The 11,725-nt window shown below is 43.8% G+C and overlaps 1 protein-coding gene across 2 annotated transcripts in view; it reads left to right on the plus strand.

The window, feature by feature from the left end:
• MTCH1 (mitochondrial carrier 1) overlaps window positions 1–6,756 on the plus strand; it is a 30,058-nt gene extending 23,302 nt beyond the window's left edge. For both annotated transcript variants that reach the window (XM_020999578.2, XM_020999577.2), the window contains exons 11-12: window positions 6–81; window positions 6,346–6,756. In XM_020999578.2, the coding sequence (XP_020855237.1) occupies window positions 6–81; window positions 6,346–6,417 (148 nt within the window). In that variant the 3' untranslated portion in view covers window positions 6,418–6,756. The remainder of the gene's footprint in view (window positions 1–5; window positions 82–6,345) is intronic.
• Window positions 6,757–11,725: the final 4,969 nt, after the last annotated feature.

Consider the following 11,725-nt stretch of genomic DNA (forward strand, 5'->3'; position numbering starts at 1 on the left):
GGCAGGTTGCTGGTGGGCCTTCCTCCCTATTCCCCTGTGTTCAAGTCCTGGATTCATTGTTGGAGATATCTGAGTATGCAGGTATTTGGGGAAAATGACCTCCCTGGTTTCTCTCTTTTTAAATGTTTTATTGATGCCTTTTGTCATTACCAAGTTCTTTTTCTATGAGAGCAGACTTTAAAAAGTAATAGCCTTCAATGTAGAAAAACAGAGGTGATTTAATCAAAGTCTGGAAGTTTGTGAATAATATGAATCAGGTGAACAGTGAACAATAACTTAATGGGTTATTGAGGCAAATCAGAGATAGTAAAGTCTCTTTTTTTTTTCCAGTTATAAAAAATAAAATTTTATTGATAACTTTGGGTTTTATATTATTTAAATTTCCCCCAGTATCCTTGTTTATCTTCCTCCCAGAAAGCCATCCCAGATAATAAAGATTTTTTAAAAGGAAAAGAAGAAAATCAGTGAAACCAATCAACACACTGAAAAAAAGCTGATATTTTAGGCAGTGTTCCACACTCACAGATCCTCATATCTGTAAAGGAGTTAGGTGAAAAAAGTTCCCCACCCCCATCTCTTTTGTAGGGAATCACTCCCTTTACTAGGCCTCTAGGTCCTATGTGGGCTACTTGATTAGGAGCTGTGTTATGGTTCTGAGGCTTGTCTGATACCATTACTATGTTAATACAGGAAATAGCTTCCAGGCCCTTTTTTAAAAATATAAATTTATTTATTTGTAGTTTTCAACATTCACTTCCACAAGTTTTTGAGTTCCAAATTTTCACTCTGTCTCACCCCTCCCCCCACCCCAAGATGGCATGCATTCTGAATATCCCTTCCCCTAGTCTGTCCTCTTTTCTTTCTCTCCTCCCTTCTCTTATCCCTTCCCCTTCTATTTTCCTGTAGGGCAGGATAGACTTCTGTACCCCATTTCCCATATTTCTTATTTCCCAGTAGCATGTGAAAATATTTTTTTTAAACATATGTTTTTAAAACTTTAGGCTTCAAATTTTCTTCTCCCTCCCCACCCACCCTCATTGAAAAGGCAAGCAACTCAATATAGGTTCTACATGTGCAGTTATGCAAAACACTTCCATAGTAGACATGTTGTGAGAAACTAAGTCTATTTCCCTTAATCCTATCCTGTCCTCCCATTTATTCTATTCTTTCTTTTGACCCTGTTCCTCCTCAGAAGTATATACTTCTGATTATACCCTTTTCCAATCTGCCCTCCTCTCTATCATCCCTCTGTTCTCTTGTCCCCTTCACCCCCTATTTTATTGTAGGGTAAGACAAATTTCCATACCCAATTGAATGTGTATGTTATTCCCTCCTTAAGCCAAATCCTACGAGAATAAGATTCACTCATTCCCTCTCACCTTCCCCCGTTTCCCCTCCACTGTAAGAGACTTTTCTGGGTTTTTTTTTGTGAGATAATTTACCCCATTCTACCTCTCCCTTTCTTCTTCTCCGAGTATAATCCTCCCTCATCCCTAATTTTATTCTCCAGATATGACCCCTTAATCTTCAGCTCACCCTGTGCCCTCTATCTATCTATCTACATATACGTACATATAATTTTTTTCCTCCAACTATCCTAATACTGACAAAGGTCTCATGAGTTATAAATATCATCTTTCCATGCAGGAATGTAAACAGTTCAATCTTAATAAGTCTCTTGTGGTTTCTCTTTCTGGTTTACCTCTTCATGTTCCACTGGAGTCCTGTATATGAAAGTCAAATTTTCTATTTCAGCTCTGGTCTTTTCATCAGGAATGCTTGAAAGTCCTCTATTTCACTGAATGACCATTTTTTCCCCTGAAGGATTATACTCAGTTTTGCTGGGTAGATGATTCTTGGTTGTAATCCTATCATCCTTTGCCCTCCAGAATGTTATATTCCATGCCCTGCGGTCCTTTGATGTAGAAGCTGCTAAATCTTGTGTTATCCTGATTGTGTTTCCACAGTGCTTGAATTGTTTCCTTCTGGCAGCTTGTAATATTTTCTCCTTGACCTGGGAACTCTGGAATTTGGCTACAATATTCCTAGGAGTTTTCCTTTGGGGATCTCTTTCAGGGGGAGATCTGTGGATTCTTTCAATTTCTATTTTGCCCTCTGGTTCTACTATATCAGGGCAGTTTTCCTTGATAATTTCTTGAAAGATGATGTCTAGGCTCTTTTTTGATCATGGCTTTCAGCTAGTCCAATAATTTTTAAATTCTCTCTCCTGGATCTATTTTCCAGCTCAGTTGTTTTTCCAATGAGATATTTCACATCGTTTTCTAATTTTTCATTCTTTTGGATTTGTTTTACAGTGTCTTGATTTCTCATAAAGTCACTATCTTCCAATTGCTCTATCCTAATTTTTTTTAAAAAAATATAAATTTATTTAGTTTTCAATATTCACTTCCACAAGTTTTTGAGTTCCAAATTTCTCACCCCTCCCCCACCCCAAGATGGCATGCATTCTGAATACCCTTCCCCTGTCTGCCTTCTCTTCTATCTCTCCCCCCTCCTTCTCTTATCCCCTTCCCCTTCTATTTTCCTGTAGAGCAGGATAGACTTCTGTACCCCATTTCCTGTATTTCTTATTTCCCAGTTGCATGTGAAAACATTTTTTTAAAACATGTGTTTTTAAAACTTTGAGTTCCAAATTTTCTCCCTTCCTCCCTCCCCCCCACCCTCATTGAAAAGGCAAGCAACTCAATATAGGTTGTACATGTGCAGTTATGCAAAACACTTCTTAGTAGACATGTTGTGAAAAACTAACTCTGTTTCCCTTAATCCTATCCTGCCCTCCCATTTATTCTGTTCTTTCTTTTGACCCTTTCCCTCCTCAGAAGTATTTGCTTCTGATTACCCTCTTCCCAATCTGCCCTCCTCTCTATCATCCCCCTGCTCTCTTGTCCCCTTCTCCCCTATTTTCCTGTAGGGTAAGACAGATTTCCATACCCAATTGAATGTGTATGTTATTCTCTCCTTAAGCCAAATCCTATGAGAATAAGATTCCCTCATTCCCTCTCACCTTCCCCTGTTTCCCCTCCACTGTGAGAGACTTTTCTTTTCTGTTTTTTTTTGTGAGATAATTTACCCCATTCTACCTCTCCCTTTCTTCTCCGAGTATCATCCTCTCTCATCCCTTAATTTTATTCTCCAGATATGACCCCTTAATCTTCAACTCACCCTGTGCCCTCTATCTATCTATATATACATACATAAATTTTTTTCCTTCAACTACCCTAATACTGACAAAGTTCATGAGTTACAAATATCATCTTTCCATGCAGGAATGTAAACAGTTCAATCTTAATAAGTCTCTTATGATTTCTCTTTCCTGTTTACCTCTTCATGTTCCACTGAGTCCTGTATTTGAAAGTCAAATTTTCTGTTTAGCTCTGGTCTTTTCATCAGGAATGCTTGAAAGTCCTCTATTTCACTGAATGACCATTTTTTCCCCTGAAGGATTATACTCAGTTTTGCTGGGTAGGTGATTCTTGGTTGTAATCCTATCTCCTTTGCCCTCCGGAATATTATATTCCATGCCCTGCGGTCCTTTAATGTAGAAGCTGCTAAATCTTGTGTTATCCTGATTGTGTTTCCACAGTACTTGAATTTTCCTTCTGGCAGCTTGTAATATTTTCTCCTTGACCTGGGAACTCTGGAATTTGGCTACAATATTCCTAGGAGTTTTCCTTTGGGGATCTCTTTCAGGAGGAGATCTGTGGATTCTTTCAATTTCTATTTTGCCCTCTGGTTCTACTATATCAGGGCAGTTTTCCTTGATAATTTCTTGAAAGATGATGTCTAGGCTCTTTTTTTATCATGGCTTTCAGATAGTCCAATAATTTTTAAATTCTCTCTCCTGGATCTATTTTCCAGGTCAGTTGTTTTTCCAATGAGATATTTCACATTGTTTTCTAATTTTTCATTCTTTTGGATTTGTTTTACAGTGTCTTGATTTCTCATAAAGTCACTGTCTTCCAATTGCTCTATTCTAATTTTTAAGGAAGTATTTTCTTCAGTAATCTTTTGGACTTCCTTTTCCATTTGGCCAATTTTTCTTTTTAGGGCATTTTTCTCCTCATTGGCTTTTTGGACCTCTTTTGCCATTTGGGTTAGGCTATTTTTTAAGGTGTTATTTTCTTCAGTATTTTTTTGGGTCTCCTTTAGCAAGCTGTTGACTTGTTTTTCATGATTTTCTTGCATCACTCTCATTTCTCTTCCCAGTTTTTCCTCTACTTCCCTTACTTGCTTCTCAAAATCCCTTTTGAGCTCTTCCAAGGCCTGGGACTGATTCATATTTTTCTTGGAGGCTTTGGATGTAGGAGCTTTGACTTTGTTGTCTTCTTCTGGTTGTATATTTTGATCTTCTTTTTCACCAAAGTAAGATAATATAGTCTGACTCTTTTTGCGCTGCTTGCTCATGATCCCGGCCAATTACTTGAGTTTTAAACTCTTTGTTAAGGTAAGAGTCTGCTTCCAATGTGGAGAGTGTACTGTCCCAAGCTTCAGGGGTTTGTACAGCTGTTTTCAGAGATACTTGTAGGGACCTGTAAATTTTTAGTTCTTCCAAGGTGGTATGATAAAGGGGGAGGCCTGTTGAGACCTTTCCTGGCCTGTGACCACAAGTATTCCTTTCTGTCCTGTAACTGTGAGGAGGGGTTCCTTCCTCTCCACAGCCACTACAAGCTCCACCACGCCAGCGTTCCTCCTCACCCCAGCACTGCCGCCCAGAACTGTGACCCAGATCCAAACACGGGCAAAGCAAGAGATTCCTGCCTCAGCACTGGCAAAGAGATCCCTGCAGTCCCTCTCTGATCAGCCACTGGATTCCCCCTCAGTCTGTGGGCGAAGCTCGGGAAGCAGCTGCCCCCCCCAGGGCCATGCTCTTGGGGAATGGAGCTGAGACTCCGCCTTCCTTTCTCAGCACCAACGGAAATAGACTTTTCCCACTGACCTTCTAAATTGTCTTTGGCATTAGTGGATTGAGGAGTCTGGAAACCTCCACAGCTGCCCATGATTCAGGCCTCTGAGGCCTGCTCTAGGTTCACTGCGGCCTGCTGTGCACCCATGCCGCACTGCGCTGTGGTCCCAGCCCGGCATCATACACCTATCTGATCAATCATTCAGGTTGTCTTGGGCTGGAAATTTGTTTCACTCTGTCATTTTGTGGGTTCTGCTGCTTCAGAATTTGTTTAGAGCCATTTTTTATGAGTATTTGGAGGGGTTTGGGGGAGAGCTTAAGCAAGTCACTGCTTTTGCTTCGCCATCTTGGCTCCGCCCCATGCTCAGTCCCAGGCCCCTTTTCTATAGTAAGGGCTCAGTCTTAATATTTCATGGTGATCAAGCAGATCATCCATGTCATCCTTCAGCAGTCCTTTTGTGCCCATCTCACTGTATATAGCGATGAAGATGAAGCATTGATCTGATTCATCTGGCCATCCTTGTATTTTTATATTCTCTGCCTAGCTATGTATTTACTGGCCAAAGACATCTTGTCCCTGAGAGGCCCAGTACAGTGGTGAGCCTACAGACCTAAATTCTGTTCTTGGATATGTTCTGACTCTGACCTTGGAATAGTTCACTTTCATTTTCTATGTCTCTGTTTGCTTCACTGTAAAATGGAGCAGTAACTTTAACTTGAGGATCAATCAGCAGCTATATCCTAAGGGTAGGTTAAGCAGAATGAAACCATTTCAGAGAACAATCCCAATTATAGTTCCACTACAGGAGAGTCTGCAGAAGATGCTAATTTTCTCTGGTGATACTGGCCAATTCTGAATGAAACACAAACTCCCTTGGGCATGGTTCCAGATCACCTGGCTGCTGGTACCAAAAAAATTCTTTTCCTCTTGGGAACCTGGTCTCAGTAGCCCTTCACAAAGCCCTGTGGCCCCACATTGTCATCATCAAATAAAACTTTTAAAACCTGTAACTTGATAACAACATAAACTAGATGTAGATGGATGGACCCTCCTTTCTGGGCATTTGTGGTCTGACTCCCTGTATTCTCAGTGTCTTTGCCCTTCACCAGATCTATATAGGACCTGGTTAAAAGGCACCAGGAAATAGTACCCTATGGTGGAAAAAGCCCTGGGACTGGCCCTTAGGAGACTAGCTGAACGACCTTGAGAAAATCACTTCTTTCTGTGCCCATCCGCAGAATGACCAGGTTGGACTAAATGGTATCTAAAGTTCTTCCCAGCATTAAAACTCTGGTCCTTTGATAGGTTGTGTTTATTTATTGAGTTTTTTAATACCCACCCCAAAGCTGAAGCTGGGATTCAATTGAGAGAGGAAGTAAGGTTTCCCTTTTCTGACTATCACACTGTTCTTTCTTTGCAGGGTCAGCTTTTCCGGGGATCAAGTCTGCTTTTCCGCCGAATCTCAGCAGCATCAAGCTTCTCCATTGATTAAATCAGAATAGTTTGACTACAATAATAAACACACCATCTCCGCCCAGCCTAAGTGAGGGCCTGATCACTGGGCTGCCTTGTAAGATAACTGACTGTATGACACCATGGCATTTGGATGTTTGCCTTCTGGTGATTATTACTCATCCTTCTGTTGTGCAGACAAGGAGGTGAAGTGTCCAGGAAGGGGGAGTGGAGTTTTGGTGCAGTTTGAAAAAGTCCTTACTCCATACTGGTTCTGAATTAAGAAGTTCTAGGACTGCTGGGTAGAGTGGGACGAGGGGTTTTGGAGCAGTTTCTGGAAACATCAGAGTGATTGCAAATAAAGTGAAAAGTATTATTAGTAAGGGCTCAGAGGTTTCTTCCATCACACCATAGCCAGGGTGGCAGCAGATTTCCCCTGTTGTCCAAAACTCAGGCAGAGAACAGATGAGCAAACCTCTGCTCTGCTTGGCTTTGTAAACACAATAAACAGTAATAATAATAATAATAGCAATAGCTAGGTGGCGCAATGGATAGAGCTCTGGCACTGGAGTCGAGAGGACCTGAGTTCAAATGCGGCCTCAGATACTTGACTCTTAACTAGCTGTGTGACCCTGGGCAAGTCACTTAACCCTGAATGCCTTAGCAAAAAGCAAAAACAAAACAAGACAAAAACTTATATAGCCTTTAAAAGTTTAGAGAACATTTTCCTCATAACAGCTGAGAGTGGGGGGATGGCCTGTTCTACTAAGTACTCATGTCACTTAACTCCGTTGATTAATAAAGCTTGTGTAGTGTATTATAGTTCCCAGAGCACTTTATGTATCTTTTGAGGCTCTCAATAGCACTAAGGTGGGCAGAATTTTTTATTCCCTTTTTACAGACAAGGAAACTGAGGCTCAGCAAAATTGTCTTGCCTATCACATACAGTAAGTGGCAGATCTAAGGCTTGTTCTCTTAGGTAAGGGGGCTCTTTCTATTTCATGTCCTGGCTTTCCGAATATGAAAATGTCCTATATAGAAGGGTCTTACGGAGGACTGGTATTTGATTACCTGGGTGATTAAATACGCTTGATCAAATGTGGTCTTTCTAAATGTGCCGAGTAGCAGATTTGGAGTCCAGGTGTCTGTCAGGATATTTGTATTTTTGTAGAGTGTTTCCTGGCCATTAGCAATGGGGTTGGTGGTGTTTGTTCATTCATTCAGTTGTGTCCAACTCTGTGACCCCACAGACTTTGTCCATGCTGTTTTCTTGGCAAAAATACTGGCATAGTTTGCCATTTCTTTCTCCAGTGTGTCCCCATTTTACAGATGAGGAACTGAGGCAAATAAGGGTGAAGTGACTTGCCCAGGGTCACATAGCTAGTAAGCATCTGAGGCTGGATTTTAATTCAGACCAGGCCTGGTGTTCCATCCACTGTACCCTCTAGCTGCCCCAGCCAGAATTGGACTGCAAAATGACAGGGGCCAGACCTCATCAGTGTGGAGGCAGATGTGATTGTTTGGGGGTAAATCTTGCAAGAAAGCATGGAGAAATTTCTGAAGTAGCCATGAGTCAGCCCTTCAGCTGGCACACTAAGTGGTATCCCTCTGGGGGCTCGGAAGGCATTGACATCCTGCCCTTGTCCAGAGCTGCAGCAAGCTGCTTCCCCCAAATTTCCCCAGACCCAAACATCACCAACAAACTGACATGTCAGATTTTGTGAATGCTGTGGTGGGGTGTTAGAAAGCCTTACAGCAGAAGAGATAGAGGCACACGTTACCTGGGGCAGGCAGAGTCTTTGCACATTCCTCACCCCCAGTGTGGCTGCTCACACATGGTCTTATGTGAGCATAGGACAAGATCCAGTGAACAACACTGTGTTCCCTTGTAGCCCCATTTAAGGGACCTCAGTACAATGTAGCATCCAAGCTCCTTGTTATTGGCCAGAGGGGTCCCCGTCGGCGGGCCACGTGCAGCATTCCATCAGCCATGATCCTTGGTCCTCTGCCCTCTTGGGCACTGTTCTTGCTCTTGTAAGGAGACCTGATCCAGAATCCTAGGGCTCATTAATTGGGTGCTGTATGTAAATGCTTGTTGAATGGAACTTTCTAGGTCTCTGATAACCACGCCTAGAGAGGATATCTCAGGGGGTCCGTCGGGGTAGCATAATAACTAGCTCCCTTTTCTAAGAGCGCAGCTAAAATTTCTTCCTTGCTACGGATCCATTTGTTGTAGGGTGGGGACAGTAAGATAATGGTAGAGCAAGGGAAACTGCTCTTGTAAATTGCATTCTTTTTCATCTCTCCATAGGCCACATGCTCTGGAATGAGCACTAGATTTGGAGTCAAGAGGCCTGGATTTGAATCCTGTCTCTGCCACCTTGACTCCCTGTGTGATGCTGGGCAAATCACTTTTCTGCACCTCAGTTTCTGTATCTGGAAAATAAGGGGGGAGAGGGATGGGATAGCTTTCCAGGGTCCTTATTAACTCTAAATGTGGGATCCTGGGACATAAGCACTGCCCCAGTACAATAAATAGGGTGTCCTAGTTCTAGTTGTATGCCGACGTCCAGGACGCTCCATTAGGATCACCAGAGAAAACAGTGACTCCTTTAAGGCATTCTCAGCACTCGACCCATGATTAATAACAGTCCTGGAGTGAGCGTTTCTGTGCTCAAAGCAGGCTATGGTGCAGAGGCCACGGCCTCACATCTCACCTTTGGGTCTCCTACGAGCAGGCCGGATGCCTGAGCTAAGTAGAGCAGAGTGATCCCCATCTCTTTCCTTGCCGGGGCTGAGCGTTCATATCAGGCCAATCATCTGCAGTTCTAGCCAGGTGCTGATGGCCCCTGAGGGAGGAGCAGATGTGGCAGGCGCTGGAGCTCTTTGCTGAGTCAAAACCTTCCTGGGCCAAATCTTCCCCTTTCCCCTCACAGGCTCAAGCCCTTTAGCCCACATTCCCTTTGGTATGAGCTATTAGCAGGCTCACTGGGGGTTTTTCCATCTTTGCCAGTGCTGATTACACATTAGGCACTTACTGTTTGCTGAATGGAGTCTGCTTAGGGGGTATGTGAGAATTCGGCTTAATTTTTCCAGTTCATACCTACCCTATCTGAGCCCTTGTCACTGAAAAACAGGATCTTTTCCGGGCTCAGCAGTCCTGAGGAGTACAATAGGTTGGAAAAGTATCAGTACTGAGAACAGAAAGTGGATTTCTGGGTAGGGCCATCTGATCCGGGGGCGTAGAGGAGGGGAGAGTAGAGACCCCATTTAATGGAAGTGTTTTCTTCTACATCCTTGTACCTCCAGCTTCCTAGAATTATTTCTTAAGTGGCCACGAAAGGAAAATGCCAGGCAGTGGTATGAGTATTTAATGTTTACTATTGCTGACATTTCTAAAACATTGTCCTGCTCATCTGGCATTGAATTAGGGAAGAGGGCAGGTCTGGGATCCTTCAGTGTTCCTGGATTCCCCATCACTGAGCTTGTCAGCACGCAGGAGCAGTCCAGACGGCATTTGGGTGTGCTTCATGACATTTCTGGGCTTCATTTGTACAAAATTCCTGAACATGGTCACACTGCTGGGTGGGGAACCCAAGGAAGATGTGGATTTGAGTCAGGGTGGCCCTTGGGTTAGGGTGAAGCTAGGAAGGGGTGCGTGGCTCCCTGGAGAAATGGAATAAACATTTAGTGAGCGCCTGCTATGTGCCAGGTACTGTGCAGAGTGCTTCACAAATAGGTCATTTGATCTGTATAACAACCCTGCAAGGTAGGGGCTGTCATCCCCCTTTCACAGTTGAGGAAACTGAGGTCGAGTGACTTGGCCAGAGTCACACAATAAATGTCTGAAGCTGGATTTGAACTCAGGTCTTCCTGACTCCAGGTCCAGCTCTGTTATCCACTATACTACCTAGCTTCTCTGGGGGGGAAGGGGAGAGAGAACTGTCTGTGAGCACATTAGTGAATCATCTGAAGAGAAAGGCTCACTCTGGCTTTGACATTTGCTTCTAAATCCAGGAGAGTGAAGGAGTTAAGGGGTGTGTGTGTGTGTGTGTGGTGTGTGTGTGTGTGTGTGTGTGTGTGTGTGTGTGTGTGTGTGTGTGTGTGTGTGTGTGTGTGTGTGTGTGTGTGTGTGTGTGTGTGAGCTCCAGGTTAATTCCATGTGCATTAAGAGCCTTGGAAACACTCGAGTCAGCTGTGAAGGAGGCTAAGCCCAGAAGCTTCTCTGAATATTGACTTAATGTGCACACTGGGCCGGTACCAATAAACTTGTTTCAGGTTAAGTCTGAAGGCACGGTGGGGCAGGAGGCCATGAGGTGACTGTCCAGCAGCAGCCGTAGCTGCCCACAGAGTCAGCCAGGCATCTCATTTGCAGTGGAGCATGGGGAGAACAGGGGGAAGAGGGACCCAGTGACTTTTTCCATCCTCAGAACATGAGTACCTGCACCGTTTCGAAGGTCGTGCCTTGTCAAGGCCTGCTTCTCACTGACAGGGAGGGGACAGTGTGATGTAAAGAGGACCACGGACCTGCCCTTCAGTTCCTGTTATCAATTCCTGACAGCCCAGCTTGGGCCTGACTGCTTCCAGGATCTTCGGAAACAGCCTGGCGTTGGATGGAATGAGCTGGTTTTTCGCGTTTTGGGATGGTCCCTCTGAATTTCCCTTTCTACCAATAGTTGTTTGAAAGTAAGTGGCCAAGTTTGCATGGCCTTGATCCCACAACGTCTGTCAATCCCCATGGAAATAAACTCTTACACCTGTACTGTTTCTTTAGTTTTTCCTTTAGCATAAAAGGTTTCTCAAGCCTTGCATTCATCATACTATCACCATGTGGATAGAGTGCTGAACTTAGAGTCAAGAAGAACTGAGTTCTAATCCTACCTCAGGTGAGGTGAGGTCACAGCCTCTGTGGGCCTCAGCTGTACAATGAGGGGTTGGTCTTGATGGCTGATGAGATAATATGATTCAGGGAGCAGAGGTGTGGCCAGGGCTGGACTTCCACCAGGAGCCTTCTGCCCCACTGCCTCTTTTTCAGGACTGGAAGGGACCTTTACATGAGGCCCAGAAGATTAGACTTATCCAATGGGACAGCTAATCAGTGGTAGACCAAGGATTAATCCTTGGATCAATTGATAGGCATTCCTCTAACAACATTGCCTTCAGTGTTTGTTAAGCACCTAATATGTGTCAAGGCCACAGTGAGGAAAGCCAGGATGAGGACTAGCATACAGGTCTCCCGAGTCCTAGGCCCATGACGTGCTCATACCACAGTATCTCCATTCTATCCCTACTGCCTCCTATACTACCCCTAGAAAGCCCAGCTTGGTTGAGTTGTCATCCAATCGCCC

Source organism: Phascolarctos cinereus, unplaced genomic scaffold, assembly GCF_003287225.1.
Source record: "Phascolarctos cinereus isolate Bilbo 61053 unplaced genomic scaffold, phaCin_HiC Scaffold_5;HRSCAF=322, whole genome shotgun sequence".
Lineage (NCBI taxonomy): Eukaryota > Metazoa > Chordata > Mammalia > Diprotodontia > Phascolarctidae > Phascolarctos > Phascolarctos cinereus.